This window comes from Pseudorasbora parva, chromosome 14 (genome assembly GCF_024679245.1).
Source record: "Pseudorasbora parva isolate DD20220531a chromosome 14, ASM2467924v1, whole genome shotgun sequence".
In the NCBI taxonomy this organism is placed as follows: Eukaryota; Metazoa; Chordata; class Actinopteri; order Cypriniformes; family Gobionidae; genus Pseudorasbora; species Pseudorasbora parva.
The window spans coordinates 14,733,155-14,755,439 of NC_090185.1; the positions used below are offsets into that span (position 1 = coordinate 14,733,155).

Below are 22,285 nucleotides of genomic sequence, written 5' to 3' on the forward strand. Positions count from 1 at the left end.
TGGCCTTTTTGACCTTTTGGCATTGGTCCCATTTAGGAAGTGGAATAGGAAGTGGTCATAACTAATACATTTACAAAAAGGCACAGCCATTCTTAAGACATTCATAAATAATGAAAGCACAATATGCCAAAAAAGACCAAACTGCATAAAAAAGTTGACTGAAAAACATGCACAACTGCAGCCACCAAATTATAATTTTTTTCTTCATTAATATGGATACTATAAATTAATTTCAGTTATTTCCACTTCCTCTTTCTGTCCTGTACAATTTTTGTTCTGCTTTCAAGAGCGTAGGTTTGCATAAGAACGTTTTAAGAGAATAGAATTGTCCCTCCTATTCAGCTAACAAAATCACATTATGTATCTTACACATTATGTAAAATCACATTATCTGATGTGGAGAGTAGGGCCTGGTTTGTTGTTGTTGTTGTTTCGTTCAATGTAAATACCAAGCCTACGCCCTTGAGTGTTCGGCACGTTCATTTTGCCCAGTTAATTTTACGTTGGCCTGTTGGCCCTGTCAGGTTGATTAATTAAACAATTTGACAACACTAACTTTGTCTTTCTTTTTCAGTTATGAAGGTCTGGGGTGCTAAAGTCACCAATCAGGTAGAAGCAGTTGTTGGGCCTTATAAGCTCTATGACTCTTCTTTTCACTCACTGCAAGGGACCAAGTGGATATCTGATGAAGTAAGACTCAAACTGAAAAACACATTATTTATTCATATGCTATAGGTGACTTTTGATTCTAAATAGCTTTTTAAATGGCTTATAAACCCAGAACCTGATTCTATGAGTCACACAATTACCAAAGTTAAATTATTTTCTAAAAAAAACATAGTTTATTTCTATTCATGTATATTTCTCTTGATATAGGTCATTGATGCATACCTGCACCTGGTCATTGAGAAACAACGGGTATGTATAGACTGTCTCTTTTTACATTTAGCAGTGGTGTCTGAGATAATAAACTTTCTTTGACTGATGTTGGCTTTCTGTGGTCATTTCAGTTGTTGGCCTCTATTTTTCTTTCTATTTGTGTTTCTTTATATCATTCTTTCTGATGATTTGTCCACTTACATACAAATATATACAATATACAAACTATAAATAACAAATATATAAATGGAAGATAACAAATTTCTCACAAATTATATTAACCCAATGATAATGATGATGGGTGTACATATTGTTCTGTCAATCCCTTGTCCTTACAAAATGTTTTGTTATTGTCTTCAGAATGTATGCCATTTTTGTGCAGTTGTTGCATTTTCATTGTTCACTGGACGGTTCAGATGCCTAATGAAGGTAATTTTTGGCTTGTAAAAAGCAATAAAATAGATATTATTTGTGTTTTGAAACCCTCAAAAACTTGTTTTACAAACACTTTTCAAAGATGAAATTCCCCACTGAGGACATTTGGCTGTGCCCTCTGAATGTTGGAGAATCACATTGGATTCTTGTGGTGCGTGTGTATTTTTCAAAGTACATTGCATGTGAGATTAAGTGTTTCCGCAGTTGTTTGCATATAATTGGACTTGTTGCTTAAAGTTTTCGTGTAATTATTTTATTGATGCTGGAGAGTTGTTGTTTTTTTTATTTTTGGTGAATCTATTTTTTTATATATATATTTTTTTTTTGTGTGTGTGTGTATTCTAGATAATCAACATGCCTGAGAAAACTGTCCTTCTCATTGACCCAATGGGAAATGAAATGTGTTATGAACGCAGAATTATGAGAAACTGGAGGTAACCTTTTTAGAACTCTTTCATCTTTGTTTAATTTTTTAGTTTCTAAAAAATTCTCTTCTTTGTTGAGACTGTTCATTTCTAAACAGTATAAATGTCTTGACCACACCTAGGAATTTCTTAAAACTGACAGGGTGGGATGACCATCCTGCCCAGTGGCAATTAAACACCCTGGAACACCACTTGCAAGAGGATTCAAGTAGTTGTGGAGTTTTGGTCTTGAATGTATGTGTTCAAATATCTGAGTGGCTTCAAGTCTGAAGATGTTGTAATGGATTGGATTAATATTGACTGTCAATGTTTTAGTTTGCTGAAGAGTATCTGCTGAGTGGAACAATCAGCAATACAAAAACTACATCTGAGGCAGTCAGCTCATCAAGGTGGAAAATTGCCTGCACACTGCTTAAATGTCGAGGTGAGTGCTGTTGTAATTTTTTTAATTCCTCATCATAAAATAAAAAAACTATTTTGTGTGAAACTTCTAACACATAAAATGTGTTTATAGGTAATGCAGAGGACTACTGCGTAATTTGCAGCATGTTGGAAGACAATTCCAACAAAAACATGATGGAAATGGTATACAAACATCTTATAATATTCATACACCAAAACACAAACAAAAAATCAATACTTTTCCTTTTTTTGCCATTCTACATTGTTTCAAATATACTCATTTACTAATATGTTTATCTCTTTCTTATTTTTAGGTACAGTGCAAGAGCTGCAGGAGATGGGCACATTTTACATGTTGCAATTTTAAAAAGAATACCCCAAATGTGTTTATGTGCAAAAAATGTGTGGGGTAGGAATTAAATGTTTTATGTGAGGTATAAGTTAATTCATTAATGTGAGGTAGAAATTAAATGATTAATGTGGGGAAGAAATGAAATGAAATTTTTTATGTAATGATTTATTAAATGATTAATGTGAGGTAAATTAAATGAAATTATTTATGTAATGATTTATTAAATGATTAATGTGAGGTAGAAATTAAATGATTAATGTGGGGAAGAAATGAATTTTTTTATGTAATGATTTATTAAATGATCAATGTGAGGTAGAAATTAAATGAAATTATTTATGTAATGATTTATTAAATGATTAATGTGAGGTACAAATTAAATGATTTATGTGGGGAAGAAATTCAATTAAATGTTTAATGTGAGGTAGAAAATAAATGATTTATGTGGTATGACAATCTGATGGGCATTTTGTACTATAATATCATCCTACCTGTTTATTTCATAATGGTATGATAATCTGATGGGGCGTTTTGCACTGTAAAATCATCCTACCTGTTTATTTCATAATGGTATGATAATCTGATGGGGCGTTTTGCACTGTAAAATCATCCTACCTGTTTATTTCATAATGGTATGACAATCTGATGGGGCGTTTTGTACTATAATATCATCCTACCTGTTTATTTCATAATGGTATGACAATCTGATGGGGCGTTTTGCACTGTAAAATCATCCTACCTGTTTATTTCATAATGGTATGATAATCTGATGGGGCGTTTTGCACTGTAAAATCATCCTACCTGTTTATTTCATAATGGTATGATAATCTGATGGGGCGTTTTGTACTATAATATCATCCTACCTGTTTATTTCATAATGGTATGACAATCTGATGGGGCGTTTTGCACTGTAAAATCATCCTACCTGTTTATTTCATAATGGTATGACAATCTGATGGGGCGTTTTGCACTGTAAAATCATCCTACCTGTTTATTTCATAATGGTATGATAATCTGATGGGGCGTTTTGTACTATAATATCATCCTACCTGTTTATTTCATAATGGTATGACAATCTGATGGGGCGTTTTGCACTGTAAAATCATCCTACCTGTTTATTTCATAATGGTATGACAATCTGATGGGGCGTTTTGTACTGTAAAATCATCCTACCTGTTTATTTCATAATGGTATGACAATCTGATGGGGCGTTTTGTACTATAATATCATCCTACCTGTTTATTTCATAATTCAATGACAATCTGATGGGGCGTTTTGCACTGTAAAATCATCCTACCTGTTTATTTCATAATGGTATTATGACAATCTGATGGGGCGTTTTGCACTGTAAAATCATCCTACCTGTTTATTTCATAATGGTATGATAATCTGATGGGGCGTTTTGCACTGTAAAATCATCCTACCTGTTTATTTCATAATGGTATGATAATCTGATGGGGCGTTTTGTACTATAATATCATCCTACCTGTTTATTTCATAATGGTATGACAATCTGATGGGGCGTTTTGCACTGTAAAATCATCCTACCTGTTTATTTCATAATGGTATGATAATCTGATGGGGCGTTTTGCACTGTAAAATCATCCTACCTGTTTATTTCATAATGGTATGATAATCTGATGGGGCGTTTTGCACTGTAAAATCATCCTACCTGTTTATTTCATAATGGTATGACAATCTGATGGGTGTTTTGCACTGTAAAATCATCCTACCTGTTTATTTCATAATGGTATGACAATCTGATGGGGTGTTTTGCACTGTAAAATCATCCTACCTGTTTATTTCATAATGGTATGATAATCTGATGGGGCGTTTTGCACTGTAAAATCATCCTACCTGTTTATTTCATAATGGTATGACAATCTGATGGGTGTTTTGCACTGTAAAATCATCCTACCTGTTTATTTCATAATGGTATGATAATCTGATGGGTGTTTTGCACTGTAAAATCATCCTACCTGTTTATTTCATAATGGTATGACAATCTGATGGGTGTTTTGCACTGTAAAATCATCCTACCTGTTTATTTCATAATGGTATGACAATCTGATGGGGTGTTTTGCACTGTAAAATCATCCTACCTGTTTATTTCATAATGGTATGACAATCTGATGGGCGTTTTGCACTGTAAAATCATCCTACCTGTTTATTTCATAATGGTATGATAATCTGATGGGGCGTTTTGCACTGTAAAATCATCCTACCCTTTTGGGCACTGTAAAATAGTTTCCCCCAATAGGATTCTTTGGTAAATTTACGCTGAATTATTTCACGCAAATTAGTCATATAGGCCTACGTTAACATGCAGTAGGATTTTTCGATGCGGTAGGATGGATCGATAGATATAGCCATAATTTTGCGCTACGGTAGGAAAATCTGACAAGGTAGGAAAAATCGACAGAACACCGGCAAATGTGACAACAACATAGACGGACAAAATGGATAAAGCAGTTGAATCTCACTCAAGATGCCCAAAACGAATTAATAAAGAGAGGAGTAGAAGTGACATTTGTAATGACTTTGCTTATAAAACTGATGAAGAACCATCAAACCTAGCCAAGAAGCATCTGTCACTATCCTGACTTTAAGACTTCTGAAGAGATCGACAGGTCAGTGAATCATTCAAACCATCTCATTTAGACATTTATTTTCTTTTAACACTGATCAACGCACACACATAGCCTAACATAAGATCGAATATCACAATCTCCAGCGTTCGTTTCAACCAATGACATTTAGATCTCATTATATTTGCACGCGTACTATTGCACTATTTATATTCCCGTTAGACACAACCGCCTGTGTTTATGTGAATAACTTACTCACTAAAGACGGACATTTGTACATAATTCTGTGTATTTGACTGTTTAAGGAAACTTAATGTGTAATGTGCGAGCGTGACTAAGTGACAGGCGTGTGTGTGTGTGCGTGTGTGCGTGTGTGTGTGTGTGTGTGTGTGTGTGTGTGTGTGTGTGTGTCGTATGAGCTCATATCTCCTGTAACTATTACGAAATGCTATAAAATCTCTTGCATGTTCAAATGATTTCCGTTCTCCATCCCGAGACGAGCGTGAAATGTTGAATAGGATTATGCAGATTGCTTTAGTGTAGTGTGATGTCTTTTGAAACCAGAAGCAATTTGCTAATTTTGAGAGATTTTTGCTGAAATTATTTCTCAAAAGAAAGTGTTCAAATGACTGATTTGATGTGATAAGCTTTGCTGATTAATTTACTAATAAACATTTGTGGTAATTTCCCACTTTATAAACTCAAAACTTGCATAATTGTTCTCATTCGCGTGCAATATACCCGCGCTAATATCAGACCTTGTGGTATCGATTTAATATTGGTACTTCGGTATTAGATTGTGGTACCGTACCGAAGCCAAAATTGTGGTATCGAGCCATCCCTACTCTGCTGGTCTTTGGTGTTACACATCTTTGCAAAATTATTTTTCCTCTGACAAGACTTACATGTTTTCCCGTAGGCTGGGCATTTTCTGTACTCTGCTTGTTGCCGCATCTGCTGCATTCCTTTCTCATCACTGACGTCTGCTCTGATTTGATGTCTCTCTTCTTTGGCTTCATGGATTCAACTTTGTGTACATTTACTTCATCATTGAGTGCTTTCATCTGACTCGACGTGATCTCACTGGCCCTGCAAATGTCTATGGCCTTTTCTAATGTGAGATCCGTTTCTCTTAGAAGTCTGCCTTTTAGTTGATCCTCTCTTATGCCACATACAATCCTATCACAAATTAATGAACCGTGCAGATCAAGTGTGACACGTGCGGCAAACAGCCAATTACATTGTCCGTTTGATTCACTTTTCTTCTGAAGATTGAGAGATCATTATGAAAATTATTACAAGGCAGGAATAAACACTATAGTTTGAGAGGGCAGATAATATCTATTCACATCAATGCATGTGAATCAAAGAAATATGCCTAATAATTATAGGTTCACAAAGAGCTCAAATGAATACACGTTTTCAAAAGGATTATGAATGCATGTATTATATTTATATTAATATTTGGCTTCTTGTCAATTAATATATTTAAATTAACATATTATATGAATTCAAAGTGATTATAATTCATATAATATAATATAATAAATAATTAGCACCAAAAGATGCAGTTTTGTTTCTAAAAATGTTTTCATTGTAAACTGCTTTAATTTGGGAGATACAGGGGGTGTGGCTTTATTGTGTCTTTACTTGCAGCTGATTGGTCCAGTTTGGGTTTGCTTTTTCTAACCCAGAATAAAACGTGCTACAAAGCAGGTTAGCCACATCCACCTTCTTGAGCCTAATTTTGAACTTGCCTGGGTAACAACTGAAACCAGCTTTGTGCAACAGGCCACAAGACTAGTCAATATTAAAAAAAAACTATGATTATGAATGAGAGAAAACATTTTCACATCACCATGACATCTACTCATTCAAGAACAGCCTCTTGAATAAACTCTTACAGCTAAATCTAATTTTACTTGAAGCAATCTGCACTGAAAAAAGTGCAGGCAAGCCGGACAGTTCACTCTTCTCGTAGTTGATCAGACACCTGTGAGATCAGTTGCGGATATCGCGGAATTCACACTCGTGCGCTCTGTTGCTGATAAACTGGATGTAATTTAAGTTCTGTTGCTTTTATATGAAAATCAATATTATGAACAAGACACCCAAAGTTTTTGTTATTTATTTCCATTCGAAAGGCCTGTTTATCAAGCATTTTTACTTTAATTACACACGTTTTTATATATTTTTATTAATATGACAACAATCACAAAACCCACTGTCCTCTCTGTCCGAGATCTCACTGATCTCTCTGCCCGAGAGTTTGGGAATATGCACACATAATTTATAGGCCTACACATTAAAACATGAGATCAGAGTTTTAAAATCAAACATTTTAAAAAAGAACCATACAACACGGTTGTTTAAACCAAAAAGCATTAAGCTGTGTTGTCAGCAAGTCGTTTCCCATCATGCTTTTGCTCCGCGCAGTCGGTGGAGAGCAACTGCGCTCGACTGCAGAATCCGACACATCCGCCTTTCGATCGCTCGCGGGAGATTTTTGACGTACATCAGCATGACGTCAGAGCAAGGCGGACCGCCCTCGGACACATTTCTAACCGGCATGCATCTCGCGCTGATCAACGGTGATCGGTTCTGCGCAGATTTTGCTCATCTCAAACAAGTCATAGCCTACGGATCTCTGGGTTAATTTATAATGCGTATGCGCTAGTCTTAATGTATGATCATTATTGTATATAGATGATGTTCTAATGATGATGGTAAAAGATGATGGTGTAGTTGTAGTACTGATCAATAGTATTAAGTAATTGATGAATAAATAGATGCTTAAATTATCCTAGTTTCGCTGTACAACCATGCAAAACAGTTAAAATTTGAATATATTCTGATCATACTTGCTGTTGAGTGAAAAGAAAAATGAGTCAAGTAATTCTCTCTGTAATTTTAATCCTCAAAGTACAACGCAACTAGCCTAGAAATCTAGACGCACCCTGGCGGCAGCAAATTTAATCTGCCCGCGAGTGTCGTCTAGGAACTCTCAATACCCTTCTGAGCTGTATTCCCCTCACTCTGGACGGGCCAATCACATAGTGTATAGAGTCGGCGGGCGGGGCCATAATGACGACGGCCGAGTTGCGTTTGCTGCTTCTAGTAAACACAGAAACTGGCGAACGGCGGCGGTCTTTCGAATCAGCTTTGACCGCGACTCTGGAAGACTTGGAGTTAAGCTTTTCTCTGAGAAAAGAACAAAGAACGGCACTGAAGTCATTCTTAAAAAGGGAAGATGTGTTCGGAGTTCAGCTGACCGGATACGGTGAATGTTTAATCTATCAACGAGCTCTGCTTCACCTTCGTTGCTCTGGTTGGTGTAGCGCTATCCTATCGCGTGCAGAGGGAGTTTGAAAGTAACCGTTTATCCCGCCCCTCGGATTGAACCCTGTCTATGGTGAGTTTCCAGACCAAAAATCTACAATGCAACACAATCTGTAAAGAACTTTAAAATACCAGTAGCCTACACATTCAAGGGAAAATGCAAAACGTGTGTCCTAATGGCGTGAGCATGTTATTAATCATTATTTTTGCGCAAGCAGTTTGAGTATTTATTAATCCAGCAAAACTCTCCTGTGCATTCAATGTCCCCAAAACTCTACTGCGCATGCGTACATGACGTCATCAAATTGTGAATGAAACCACCGCGCATGCGCGTCCAGTACGTGTTGGATCTGCAAGCACAACTCTGGCGTCATTATGTTAAGCCCCGCCCACCGACTCTATACACGATGTGATTGGCCCGTCAAGAGTTTGGCGTTTACAGCTCAGAAGGGTATTGAGAGTTGCTAGACGACACTCGCGGCAGGTTAGATTTGCTGCCGCTAGGGTGCGTCTAGATTTCTAGGCTAACATATCACCTGATGTGGCTAAATCAATAATAAACCAGGGCTGAATCCGAAATGGCCCCTAAACCCTCATTCACAATTCCCTACTTTAGTCCACTAATTAGTCCACTTGAAGGAGTGAATGAAAATGAATCCGCTCAAACATGTCCACTATGCAAACAGTATTAGGCTACTTTAATTTAACATGAATAGTTAGTATGTTAATGTTAATACCTTGATAGCGATAACAATGTTTCTTTTGATATTTGACAATAAGTGAATAAGTGAATTCATGAAGTGAAGCGCGCGACCATGTAAAGTCAGCGTCTCACATCGCCATCTGCTGGGTTGTTTTGAAAGAGTTGTAAAACGGGGACATTTCCGGGGACAGCTCCAGTCGGAGACTAGAACACCACAAACCGGTACTGTCCCCTGAAAACGGGTCTGATCACCCTAAAATAGGGGTATGGGGGCGATTTCGGATTCAGCCAAGGACACAACAGATTGACATTTGTCTGCTTAATGTGGCCATCAAATGTCTTTCTGGTGCCATGGATTGATTCATCGAGGGGACTGTGATTTAATCACTGTACAACTTCAATTCTCAATTTGTTACTGCATGTTTTTAAAATGTATAAAAGTAAACAAAAGTATTCTGAAGCTCATATTCAGTGGCACTTAGCCCAACAACACGCGCCTACGCAGCAATCGGTAAGTGGTGACAACTTAAAAAAAGAACAAAGCCAACATCTTTGTGTTTATAGACCTGATGGTATGCCTGAATTCTTTAAAATATGATGTACTACAGACTGCTCTATATGAGGATTATCACAGTTATAAATGTCTGTATATATGGATTAAAAAACCTAAACTAAACAATGAATATAAACAGTAAATCCAAATTAATTATGAGTCATTTTCACAAGAGAACTTGTGGAAAATGTTGTCTCACAAATGGTCAAAGGCAGATGAGAACTCTAACCACAGTTGTGGGGGATGTTGTTTCTTCTCTCACGCACATATAAGCCCTCAACGACTACTTTCACTTAGAGCCTAACAAACTAGTGCAAAATATTACAGAACAGAGTTTAATTGAAATTCATGCTATATTCATGCTAAATTAATATATGAAGCATAATAAAATATCAACAGCAACATATATTGTTGATTTAAAATATTTGTACAAAGTCAACATAAAAAAATTGTTTTGTTGAAAACATAACTTTTTTGTTCCCTCCTGTTTTTAGTTTTTTTTTTTTGTTGTTGTTTTTGAAATGTGCTCAGAGGTATAAACTGCTTTTCAGTTTTAGTGTGACAAAGTGTGACAGAGTTTGACAGAGTGTGTGTGACTGTCTTGCTGAAGTAAAAACACCCACAGTCTGCTCTCACGGTGATTTCCACCTTGCAGCAGGAAAGAACTGTTGCATTTGTTGAATCGGCTCTACTCAAGCCACCAACCTCTACAGAAACAAACATGTCCATTTGGAGTTTCATCTCATTTTTGATCTCTGCACTAGGTAAGATTTTACAATCACATGTACTATATATTATACTATGACTAAAAGTGAATTTTGTTTTTATTGATGAAGTTGATTAATAGATAATCCAAACCCCCTTTCATGCGATCTAGCATTCGTTGCAATTACACAGACTGCAGTTACCAGAACATCATACTGACAACATTTCTAATCCTGTGGTGTAAACGTGATCACTGCAAGGTTATTTATAAGAGTGCAATTTCCTGTAGGAATCTTTGTGGGTCTTTTAAAACACATTAGACAAATAACTACTGAGCTTGCACTAAGTTTTACTAAGTTGCATGGAAACTGCATATCTGCATCATGTTTCAGGTGCGTTTGGGGCTTCGATTGCAGACGATTTAATATCAGTGATGGAGGGAGATTCTGTCACTCTACACAACAGTGTTTCTGCGATAGAGAGAGATGATCAGATACTCTGGAGGTTTGGACCTGAAAACTCTCGGATTGCTGAAATCTACAAGCAGAACCTTCCAACATATGACAGTAATGAGATATTCAAAGACAGATTGGAGATGAATAAGCAAACTGGATTTCTCACTATTAAAAACATCAGAATAAAACACTCTGGACTTTACAAAGTGACTATCATCAGAAATGGAGGGACTTCAGACAAGAGGTTTAGAGTTGTTGTTCATGGTGAGTACATTAACCTAACCAGCATCAGTGTTGGGATCTCATATAAGAGTTTCAGTGTTTTATTCACTAAAATAGCCTTAATTTCTTAATTTTTCATGCAGAGGTATAAATTAGTCTTGAGACCTACCAAAAGCAAAATAAATGATAAGTATTTACACTATGGCTACGTCTACACAGATCCGGATAAATTTAAAAACTGAGTTTTCGTCTAAAAACGCTCCGCGTCCACACTATCATTTTCAATTGTTTTCCAAAAAAAACGCTCCGCGTCCACACTATCATTTTCAATCGTTTTCCAAAAAATTTTCATCTACACTGAAACGTCTGAAAACGTTTACATCCCCGTACTGCGCATGAGCAAATCCAAGACGCTTCGACTTGTGTCATTTCCGCTACTTGTTTATTTACTCTTTGAAATTTTGCAGCAATGTCGTAAAAAGGCACTGAGTTTTTAAAATGGGCCGACAGTGAGGTGGAGTTGTTGCTGCGAGTAACACATGAATATAAAAGGCTTGTTCAACTTAACCTAGCAATGCGCAGATCGATCGGCGGCTGACTTAAAGCAGTGCATGCCGGTTAGAAATTTTGTCCGACATGAGACAGCGCCGACGGCACGTGACTGTGACGTATGTCAACAAAGTACCGCGAGAGCGATTCAGCCGCTGCAGATTCTCAAGAGGGACTGCAGGAGGCTGCGCAAGCTCTGATGACGACACAGCTGATCCATGATTGGCCGATTCACCGCATGACAGCGGTCACGTGCGTTTCCTGTTTATTCTAAAACCTTACGCAACGCTAATGCTCACAAATCATTCATTTATAATAGTAAGACCTCTTTTCATGTAGTCGCGATGTTATATTGTCATGTTTATCAAACTAAAACTAATAAAAACCGTTGGAAACACTTAATTGATAGTGTAGGTTTATATATTGAACTTTAATCTTGTCCAAATAGACGCTTTATTAAGCAGTACATAAAGTTTTGAATGAAAATATAATTTGAAACATCTGTGTATTTGAGAAATATTGCATTTATTTAACTTCAGCTGTGATAAAGTTTGCAAACGCAGCGCAAGCGTCACCACGGGAAGCAGAAAGTGTCCGACTTCACCTCTCCGTTTGCAGCTCCTTCCCGCCTGACCTCGGCTACTCTCGCCGATCGCATGCATCCAGCCGCAGCCGATGTTGAACACACCTAAAGTGTGAATTGGTCATATGACTGCATCACATGGCTAAAAATGCGTCATCGTATTAAAAAGCCTCCGTTTTCACAGTCCACACTATGACCCGAAGACGACGTTTTCAAATGTATCCACTCTGGAGAGCGTTTTGAAAACGATACGTTTTCATTGACTTAAAACGCTGTCTCAGTGTGGACGGAAGGCCAAAAAACGGAGAGAAAAATATACGTTTTCAAATGAAAACGTATTAGTGTGGACATGGCCTATATTGGCCAAAGTATTGGGACACCCCTCCAAATCATTGAATTCAGATGTTCCAATCACGTTCCAATCTCTTTCGTGGCCACTGGTGTGTAAAATCAAGCACTAGGCATGCAGACGCTTCTACAAACATTTGTGAAAGAATGAGTCGCTCTCAGGAGCTCAGTGAATTCAAGCGTGGTACTGTGATAGGTTGCAACTTGTGCAATAAGTAGATTTATGAAATTTACTTACTACTAAATATTCCGCTGTCAACTGTTAGATTAGTGCTATTATAGCAAAGTGGAAGCAATTGGGAACAACAGCAACTCAGTCACGAAGTGTTAGTCTACGTAAAATCACACAGTGGGGTCAATAGTGGAGGGGGGATTATGGTGTGGGGTTGTTTTTAGGGGTTGGACTAGGTACCTTAGTTCCAATTAAAGGAACTCTTAATACTTCAGCATACCAATATATTTTGGACAATTTCATGCTCCCAACTTTGTGGAAACAGTTTGGGGATGACACGGATAAAGATGACACGGATTAGGGATGGGACGATACACTTAAACTCACGATACGATGCACCTCGATATACCAGGGTTACGATGCGATACGTCACGATACGATATCAAAATATTTTTTTATTTTTTTCCAAATCTGTGATTTTTTTGTACCACCTAAGTAATGTACTTAAATGAAAGGTAGGATTTTTCTCTTTTTTTGCATTTTGGTTCTATGTTGTTTAAAAAAAAGGAGAATTTTTAGAAGTCCGTGACCTCATCTTAAACAGGGGTGCCTATAATTGTGGAGGGCAATGTAGGGATGTCAATCGATTAAAATATTGAATCGCGATTAACTGCATGATTGTCATGAGTTAACTCTCGATTAATCGCAATTTAATCGCACCTTTTTAGCAATTGTAAATGTATCTTAAATTAAGTTTTTAATACTCCAAATCAACGTAGGTATGGACAAATATGCATGCTTTATGCAAATGTACATTTATTATTAGTGAAACCATACTTATTCAATAATAATCAATACAGCATGAAGACTAGACATATCAAAGGTCATAGATATGTTTATCTAAGAAATTGTTCATGTCTCTTAAGCCTAAACTTAAAAATAATGAGTAAGTAGTGATTTCTCTCATTTTAACAATATAAAGGGAGTTTTTACACTGGCAGTTTAATTCAGAACAGGGCAAAGTTCGTATGAAAAATTGTTAATGTGTACCAGTGAGCGAACCCGAACCACACCACACCTGGAGGAGGTCCATTTTACACGAGTAGGAATATAGTGCGGCCCCTTTAAGAGATCCGCATTCCCTATTGAACTGCCGGTATTTTGCGTGTGCGCGCCGCCGAACTGGTCCGCGATTCACGTGGACAGTGTGAAGAACACGGACTACTCGACTTGTTCAGGAAAGTAACTTGAGCATTCGTTTTAGCCGATTGTAATGTATTTAGTTCAATAAAACACGTGTTCTGTAAGGGGTGATGGTGTTAATGATTTACCTCAGAACATGAGCGAGAGTGAGCTGCAGTGCATCGCGCTCAGACTGCAGAGAATGTGCTCAGTGAAAAAACGCCCTTTTCTTTCTGGAGTCTAATAAAAGTTAAACAGAAAATATGGTAGTTTATGTAGGCAATAACTGCATTTTTGGTTTAGAATATTAATGCTAATGTCAACCATTTTCTTTCCCTATTAATGTTTGCTGCTACTTGTTTCAACTACGGGCTATGCCTCAGATCAAACAGAAAATGCGCGCTGCGTTTTGTCATGTCTGACAAACACACACACACATATAATACACTAAATTACTTATATACTACGCAAATCATGCAGAAGTGCCATCTATCTTTATTTCGTGATCCATTTTTTTCAACCTCGATACGTTTCGTCACGTTTTGTATCGCGATATTTTGTCAAACGATATTTCGTCCCATCCCTAACACGGATGAGTGCGTTTGATGTGAAGGAACTTGACTGACCTGCACAGAGTCCTGACCTTAACACGATAGATCACTTTTGGGGTGAATTAGAGCGGAGACTTTGAGCCAGGCCTTCTGGTTCAACATCACCAACACACTCCTAAACCTTGTGGAAAGCCTTCACAGAAGAGTTGAAGCTGATATAGCTGCAAAGGGTGCGCCAACACCACATTAAACCCTCCAGATTAAGAATGGGATGTCATTACCAGCAGCCATATCACCCTGTATATCAAGATACAGGTGTTGGTTTTCCTGCTGGACATTACTGCCTGACGCACCTCCTCCAGTGCCTTTTGAACTGGTGTGCCCTGACACCACACTGAACACTTTCATGAGCCTGAACGGGTCATCAGCTGGGAACAACCACTCATCGACGTTTCGCTCCTTTAACCCCAGTGCGTCTCGTGGTGGCGGAGCGATGGCAGGGATCTCTCCTTGCCACCCCCTGCTGATGCCCTAGATTTTTGCCCCCCCAACCCTTCTCCTTCCTCCTTAGCCACAGCCCGAAGCTGCCTTTCTCCACCTCCTCTGCCAACTCTTTCATGGCTTTCCGATGTCTCGCTCCTGTCCATCCCATGTTGCGGAGTAGGCGAGCGGATGAGGAACCTACAAAGCCCCTACACCCCACTTCCACAGGGCAGATAACGGCTTTCCATCCCGCCTCCCTGCACTCTGTCGCCAGATCAGAGTACTTGGCTCGCTTCCGCTCATGTGCAGCCTCCACACCTCCCTCCCATGGTACAGTGAGTTCCACCAGACTGGTGTCCCACTGAAGCTAAGCAGGGCTGAGCCTGGTCAGTACCTGGATGGGAGACTTCCTGGAAAGGTAGCTGCTGGTAGAGGTGTTAGTAGGGCCAGCAGGGGGTGCTCACCCTGTGGTCTGTGTGGGTCCTAACACCCCAGTATAGTTATGGGGGTTATGGGGTCATTAAAAATTCCAGAATGTCCTTCGATAAAGAGTAGGGGTGTAACCCCGACATCCTGGCCAAATTTGCCCATTGGCCCCTGTCCCTGTGTTGAGCATTCTGGCACAATATGTCTGCCATCGCATCATCCAGGTGGATGCTGCAAATTGGTTGAGGAGATCCTCCCATTCTATATGTAAAGCGCTTTGAGTGCCTAGAACAAATGGAACAAATGCGCCTAATGTAACAAATTATTCAATTGCATGTGCATGTAAAGGCAAGTGTCCCAAAACTTTTGGCAATGTAGTGTACATTCACCTACACCACAACAAACCTGGAGGGAATGCCTGTGTCCAACATCAAATGAATTGCAGACTGACAAGAAAACAAACGTAGTTTGCAGCACTTTAAATAAATACTCCCCCAAAAAATGTAGCTTATATTATTAAACAGAAATGCTATGTGGGTATAAATCTTCTTCTCCCGATGCACTATGGATAAAGGATCCAAATTATCATTTGCTAAATTGCCGTCCTTCAGCCCATGACCCAGATAGCAATGAAAGATCACCATCATGAAGGATGTCAATTCTCTTACTGCATTACAAAAATACTTCGATTTATCCTGTGCATAAGAAGGTCAGCAACTTTGAGAGAACTAGTTTAACAATAGGTCAAATGCATCCCTATTTTTTTTTTAAATACAAAAAACTTCAACTGTGAACTTTGTTTTCCAGCACGCCTGGCTGTTCCCAACATCACCAGAGACTCTTCAAAATGTACTTCTTCATCATCATCAGTGTCCAGATGTTCACTGCTGTGTTCAGCTGTGAATGTGAGTCATGTGACTCTCTCCTGGTTCAAAGGAAACAGTTTATTGTCCAGCATCAGTGTGTCTGATCTCAGCATCAGTCTCTCTCTACCTCTGGAGGTGGAATATCAGGATAACAACACCTACAGCTGTGTGCTCAACAATCCCATCAGCAAACACACCACACATCTGGACATCAGTCAACTCTGTCACACATGTGCAGGTGCTGCAGCAGTGATGTTACTGGTCATTACTTAACTAATCTGTAGTTTAGAGAACCTGAGAGAAAAAGCTTGTTGAAAATGACATTTCTGTTTCGTTTTTGTTTTTCTTCCCTCAGACTCAACTCAGTGTTGTGGTTCTACTGAAGCTGTCATCCGATTGGTCATCTCTGCTGTGGTGGGCGTGGCTACTTTTGCTCTATTAGTTGATCACTTCAGATCGAGAGCAGAAACGTCACCATCAGTCCCTTAAAGACTTTTTAATATTTTGGGATATTCCATGTGTAGCCTATGCATTTTGGCTGTTAATTATATTGTGCTGCATATGGCACATACACATCTAGTGACCATGTAGTACTTCGTCTAAAGGTGTGTGCACACCAAACACAAATCATTTGCACGAGTATAAGTCATTGCTAAGAGTAATGACTAAGGTAGTATTTTAAGGTACAAGTGGCCGTCACTGGGGTGGTACCCTTAAGGGTACATTTTAAGGCTTCACTTTTTATACTAGTAGGTTTTGTTCCTTAACAACCAGAGCCTGCCTCGCTAATAACCCTTTAACTGAGGTGTGTTTGTGGATTTATTCAGGTCTTAAACTTTATCATCTTAGTTCTGTCAAAACAGTCACACTTTATGAATGCAGAGACAAACAATTTCTTACCAAATATCATTCTCATTAAGTGTCAAACTTAATTTACCTAAAAAGTTAAGTTCATAGATTTGGGGGTTAAAAAAAAAAACCCTGTTATAACCAATAAGTATCGACACAAAATAAATATCTTTAGTCAAACAGTGAACGCCTGATATGATTCTTTCTCAGCACTACACAAGATAACAGCATGAAAAATCTGGAGTCTGGAGCCCAGGTTATTATGTTCATACTATCTGTCCTATTTGTCCCTATATCTCAGCAGATTACATACCTGGTTTGTTGGAAGTATTCCTCCAGCACTGTTGTTCAGTATCCTGTCTTCTGCTTTGACTGTTGTGGATACTGTGAACCACTCACAGTATAATGTTTAAAAGTGTGGGAAGCAGTCAAACCCTGTTTTGAATTTCAGTTTGCAGCCATACCGGTCTGTCTAGGCATGTTTGGGCTCGCAACATAGAGAAGCTACGGGGGCCTAGCCTAGAAATCTAGACGCACCCTAGCGGGAGCAAATCTAATCTGCCGTGAGTGTCGTCTAGCAACTCTCAATACACTTCTGCGCTGTAAACGGCGAACTCTGGTCAGGCCAATCACATCGTGTATAGAGTCGGTGGGCGGGGCTTAACATAATGACGGCAGAGTTAGTAGTAGTCTAGTAAACACAGAAACTGGCAAACGGCGGCGGTCTTTTGAATCAGCTTTGACCGCGACTCTGGAAGACTTTGGACTCTGGAAGAACAAAGAACGGCACTGAAGTCTTCTCTCACTGAAGTCATCTTGACGTGCGTCTGGATTTTCAGGCTAACGGGGGCCGACAAAGGAGAAAAATGTTGCCATAGGAGAGATAAGAGAGTAACTAACGCTCTGTGTTTAGCGTTACTGCAGAAACATGACGCCGCAAAATGGAGACTTCACTGTAAGTGGACCCGCGGTGTATGTAGATAGAAATCGCTTATTCTAAAGTAAAAAAACATAACTGTTCATTATGTAAGGTCTTTATAAACCACTGAAAACATAGTTATGTATATTATATTGCATTTCTGTCAATACATCCTTAAATACCACACATTGCACCTTTAACTCCCATGTAGTATCAAGTTTCTTTCAAAAGTTGTTCAAAACAACGCTACTGTAGTTTCAGTTGCAGTGTGTGAATACACCCTTATTCTGATAGCCTACTAATCTGTGTAACTAAGAGATTGTTGAAGACTGGATTACCAGCTTTATCTATTCTGTGCTCTGCTGAAGACAGTAGCCTACACAGTCAGTCTTTCAAAAATGTTCCTGTGGACCTTTTTTTGACTTGTTTTATGCATGTTCGTGGTGAGTGTATTTTTTAAAAATATATTTATTATTTTATATTTATTATTAAAATGTATTAGAAGCAGTGTAAATGTAAATGCGTTTTGTGTAAATGTGTTTTGTGTTTATTGAAAAGGTACATTGATGAATCTTTCGGCTATATTTGTGTTACACAGCAATAACGGTAAGATTTATGAATAGGCTTATGCAGTAAAAAATATGGCAACACCTTATTTCTAGAAACAATTGTACATCTGTGAATACAGAATACGTTATATTTTAATCTTCTGTTTCCAATATGTTGTAATTCAACTCATATAACGTTTTTAACTTTCTGTTTCAAAAAAGTCAAACAAAATGTTTCCATTCCACGTCACACACCAGCATCACCATGTTTACGGGATTATAGTGTGTCACAAACCGCAGATGAATTGTGAAGTCAATGCAACTAGCAGTAGAACAATTGAAAATACAGATTCAAATGCAGCTTTAGCCAATAATAAAAATGTCCATACAAAAATGTGATCTTTAGCAAATAGATACTAAGACATAAGCCAACGTTTCAATTCCTGATCAGCTTTGACTCATAACCAGAAATGAGGTCACCAGTCATTGGCTGAAGCTTCCTCTGCTCAGCTGAAGCTTTAAAGAGACTGAACACAGTAATGCTCGATCTTCAGCAGCATGAGGAGTTTCATTTTTCTTGCCTTCTGTTTACAAGGTAATCTACTTTAACTTATCCTGCCTACACATTTTACATTATAAACACACATGAAGACTCCAGCTGTGTTTTTTTAATTTTTCATTAAGCTACATAGTTAAAACTCTGAGAAAATAAAGCCACTTCCTGCTTAACTGGTGCCCATTTCCTGCATGTATCTGAAGGTTTATCTGTATTTGTATCCATTAAGTTTTTTCAGGTGTGTTTGCTGATACAGATGAAGCGAAGTCAGTGTCAGTCACTGAGGGAGATTCTGTCACTCTAAACTCTGATACTGATGTGCTGAGAGACGATCACTTACTGTGGATGTTTGGACTGCAAGGCTTTCTCATTGTTGAAATGGATGGAAAGACCAATGACTTTGTATTACATGATGTTGCTGATGGAAGATTCAGAGACAGACTCCAGATGGACAGACAAAAAGGAGGTCTAACCATTACAAACATCAGATCCGAACACACTGGACTTTATAAACTACAGATCATCAACAGCAAAGGGATCTCATACAAGAGATTTAATGTTACTGTCTATGGTGAGTATGACTTTTTTTTAAAAATACATTTATAATATAAATTATATATACACTGATCAGCCATAACATCATGACCACTGACAGGTGAAGTGAATAACACTGATTATCTCTTCATCACGGCACCTGTTGGTGGGTGGGGTATATTAGACAGCAAGTGAACATTTTGTTCTCAAAGTTGATGTGTTACACTGTCACTGGGGTGGTAGCCTAAGGTAAAAAAACGAAAAGGTACTAATATGTACGTTTAAGGTACTACTATGTACCTTTAAGGGACTAATTCGCCTTTATGTACCTTTTAGGGGTACAAAGATGTACCTTTTCACTTTTGTACATTTAGGTACCGCCTCAGTGACAGCAATGTACCTTTTTTCTGAGAGCATAGAAGCAGGAAAAAATGGGCAAGAATAAGGATTTGAGCAAGTTTGACAAGGGTCAAATTGTGATGGCTAGATGACTGGGTCAGACCATCTCCAAAACTACAGCTCTAGTGTTCAATAAGCTGGGTGCAGTGGCCAGTATCTACCAAAATGGGTCCAAGAAAGCAACAGTGGTAAACTGGCGACAGGATCACGGGCGGCCAAGGCTCACTGATGCCCGTGGGGAGCAAAGGCTGGCCCGTGTGGTCCGGTCAGCTGCTGTAGCTTAAATCGCTCAAGAATTAATGCTGAAAGGTGTCAGAATACACAGTGCATCAGGTCGGATTTTACTATGTCTAAAAAAATGGTTATGTGAATGTAATGTAGAATGAAGGCCTAATGGGTCCCTGCTTACTTTGATACTGTTTATCGAACCTGTGATGCTTTTATGGATTATTAATATACATATGCTGATGGCTTAATGAGAAGCATGACAGGTATCATCACTGACTGTATTGAATGGACCTGGAAAAAATTAATAAAAAAAAAGAATACACAGTGCATCACAGCTGCCCAGTCAGGGTGCCCATGCGGACTCCTGTCCACTGCTGAAAGCACCAACAGTGGGCACGTTAGCATCAGAACTGGACAATGGAAGAAGGTGGCCTGGTCTGATGAATCACGTTTTCTTTTACCTCATGTGGATGGCCGGGTGTGTGTGCGTCGCTTACCTGGGGAACACATGGCACCAGGATGCACTATGAGAAGAAGGCAAGCCAGAGGAGGCAGTGTGATGCTTTGGGCAATGTTCTGCTGGGAAACCTTGGGTCCTGACATCCATGTGGATGTTCATTTTTACTTTTGCCCTGCCACAAAGCAAAACATTTTCAGGAATGGTTTGAGAAGCACAACAACAAGTTTAAGGTGTTGACTTGACTTGAGTGTTGAGGAGCGTACTAACAGGGTTGAAATTAAACATCTTAAAAGTACATAGCTCAATTCCTGTGAGAAAACAAGAACACTCTTGAAAAAGAGATTTTTTAATCTCAATGAGTACTTTCCTGGTTAAATAAAGGTGGGAAAAAAACGCAGACTTGGCAACACTTCAAACATGCTGAAAAACATAACTCTGCCAGGTTGGGGATCCTGCCAAATCTTCAAATTATACTATCCATAAATTAATTTCATGAAATAGTAAATAGTGTAGTCAACACTGTTTACTACAAAACTGCCTTTCTCTCTCTGTATTCTCCCATGTGTTTTTAGCTCGTCTGCCCAGTCCTGTCATTTTAAGCGACAATCTACAGGTTTCATCATCATCAGAGTCCAGATGTTCACTGGCGTGTTCAGCTGTGAATGTGAGTCATGTGACTCTCTCCTGGTTCAAAGGAAACAGTTTATTGTCCAGCATCAGTGTGTCTGATCTCAGCATCAGTCTCTCTCTACCTCTGGAGGTGGAATATCAGGATAAAAACACCTACAGCTGTGTGCTCAACAATCCCATCAGAAACCACACCACACATCTGGACATCACGGATCTCTGTCAGATGTCTACAGGTATGTCAATGTCTGAGAATTTTACACAAATGTCCTGTTGCCTGTTAATTGTTTAGATTAATTGACATCTGACTGTCAGTTCTCTGATGTTTAGTGAAGTGTTTTTTGCTCATCTTTCCTCAGACTTTGTCAACTGTTGTGGTTTCACTGAAGCAGTGATCCGATTGGTCATGGCTGCCGTGGTGGGTCTGGCTACTGTTGCTTTTCTTGTTTTTGACATCAGATCTAGAAGAGCTGAACAGGACAGCAGAGAACAGAAGACCATGTGTCCATAAACAAGTAGAGACGGGCTCTCTCTTTCTGGAATGTTTTATTTTGATTTCTCTCCTAAAAATGTGAATTAAGAAAATGCATTTTAATAGTATGTATGTATGTTTGTGTGTATAGTATGTATCTCACTTTAAAATTCCCACTGTCAGAAGTCAAGTTTTAACTAAAGGATCAAACTAGTTCTTCTAATAATACAGGATGTTCCCCTTCAGTACTATTCATCCTTTAGTGATCTGATTTAATCAACAAGGTTACACATCATTTTGATGTAGGGTAATATTTGGTGAATAAAACCTAATAAATAGATGAGTACTTTTACACAATGATTGGCCTTTTCCCTGTTTTCATGACATCCGGCACTTCTTTGGAACAGTCGTGGCCTTATGGTTAGGTGGTAATCCAAAGGTGGCAGGTTTGATTCTAAAATCGGCAGGAAAAAACTGA

At 38.6% G+C, this 22,285-nt stretch overlaps 1 protein-coding gene across 1 annotated transcript; it reads left to right on the plus strand.

Annotated features, from left to right (window-relative positions):
* The first annotated feature begins 10,811 nt into the window (after positions 1-10,811).
* Positions 10,812-21,976, plus strand: LOC137040160 (CD48 antigen-like). Its single transcript, XM_067415594.1, has 4 exons — positions 10,812-11,124; positions 19,359-19,658; positions 21,281-21,571; positions 21,695-21,976. Exons 1-4 carry the CDS (start codon positions 10,812-10,814, stop codon positions 21,844-21,846), a joined length of 1,056 nt encoding a protein of 351 aa, XP_067271695.1. The 3' UTR covers positions 21,847-21,976.
* The last annotated feature ends 309 nt before the right edge of the window (positions 21,977-22,285 follow it).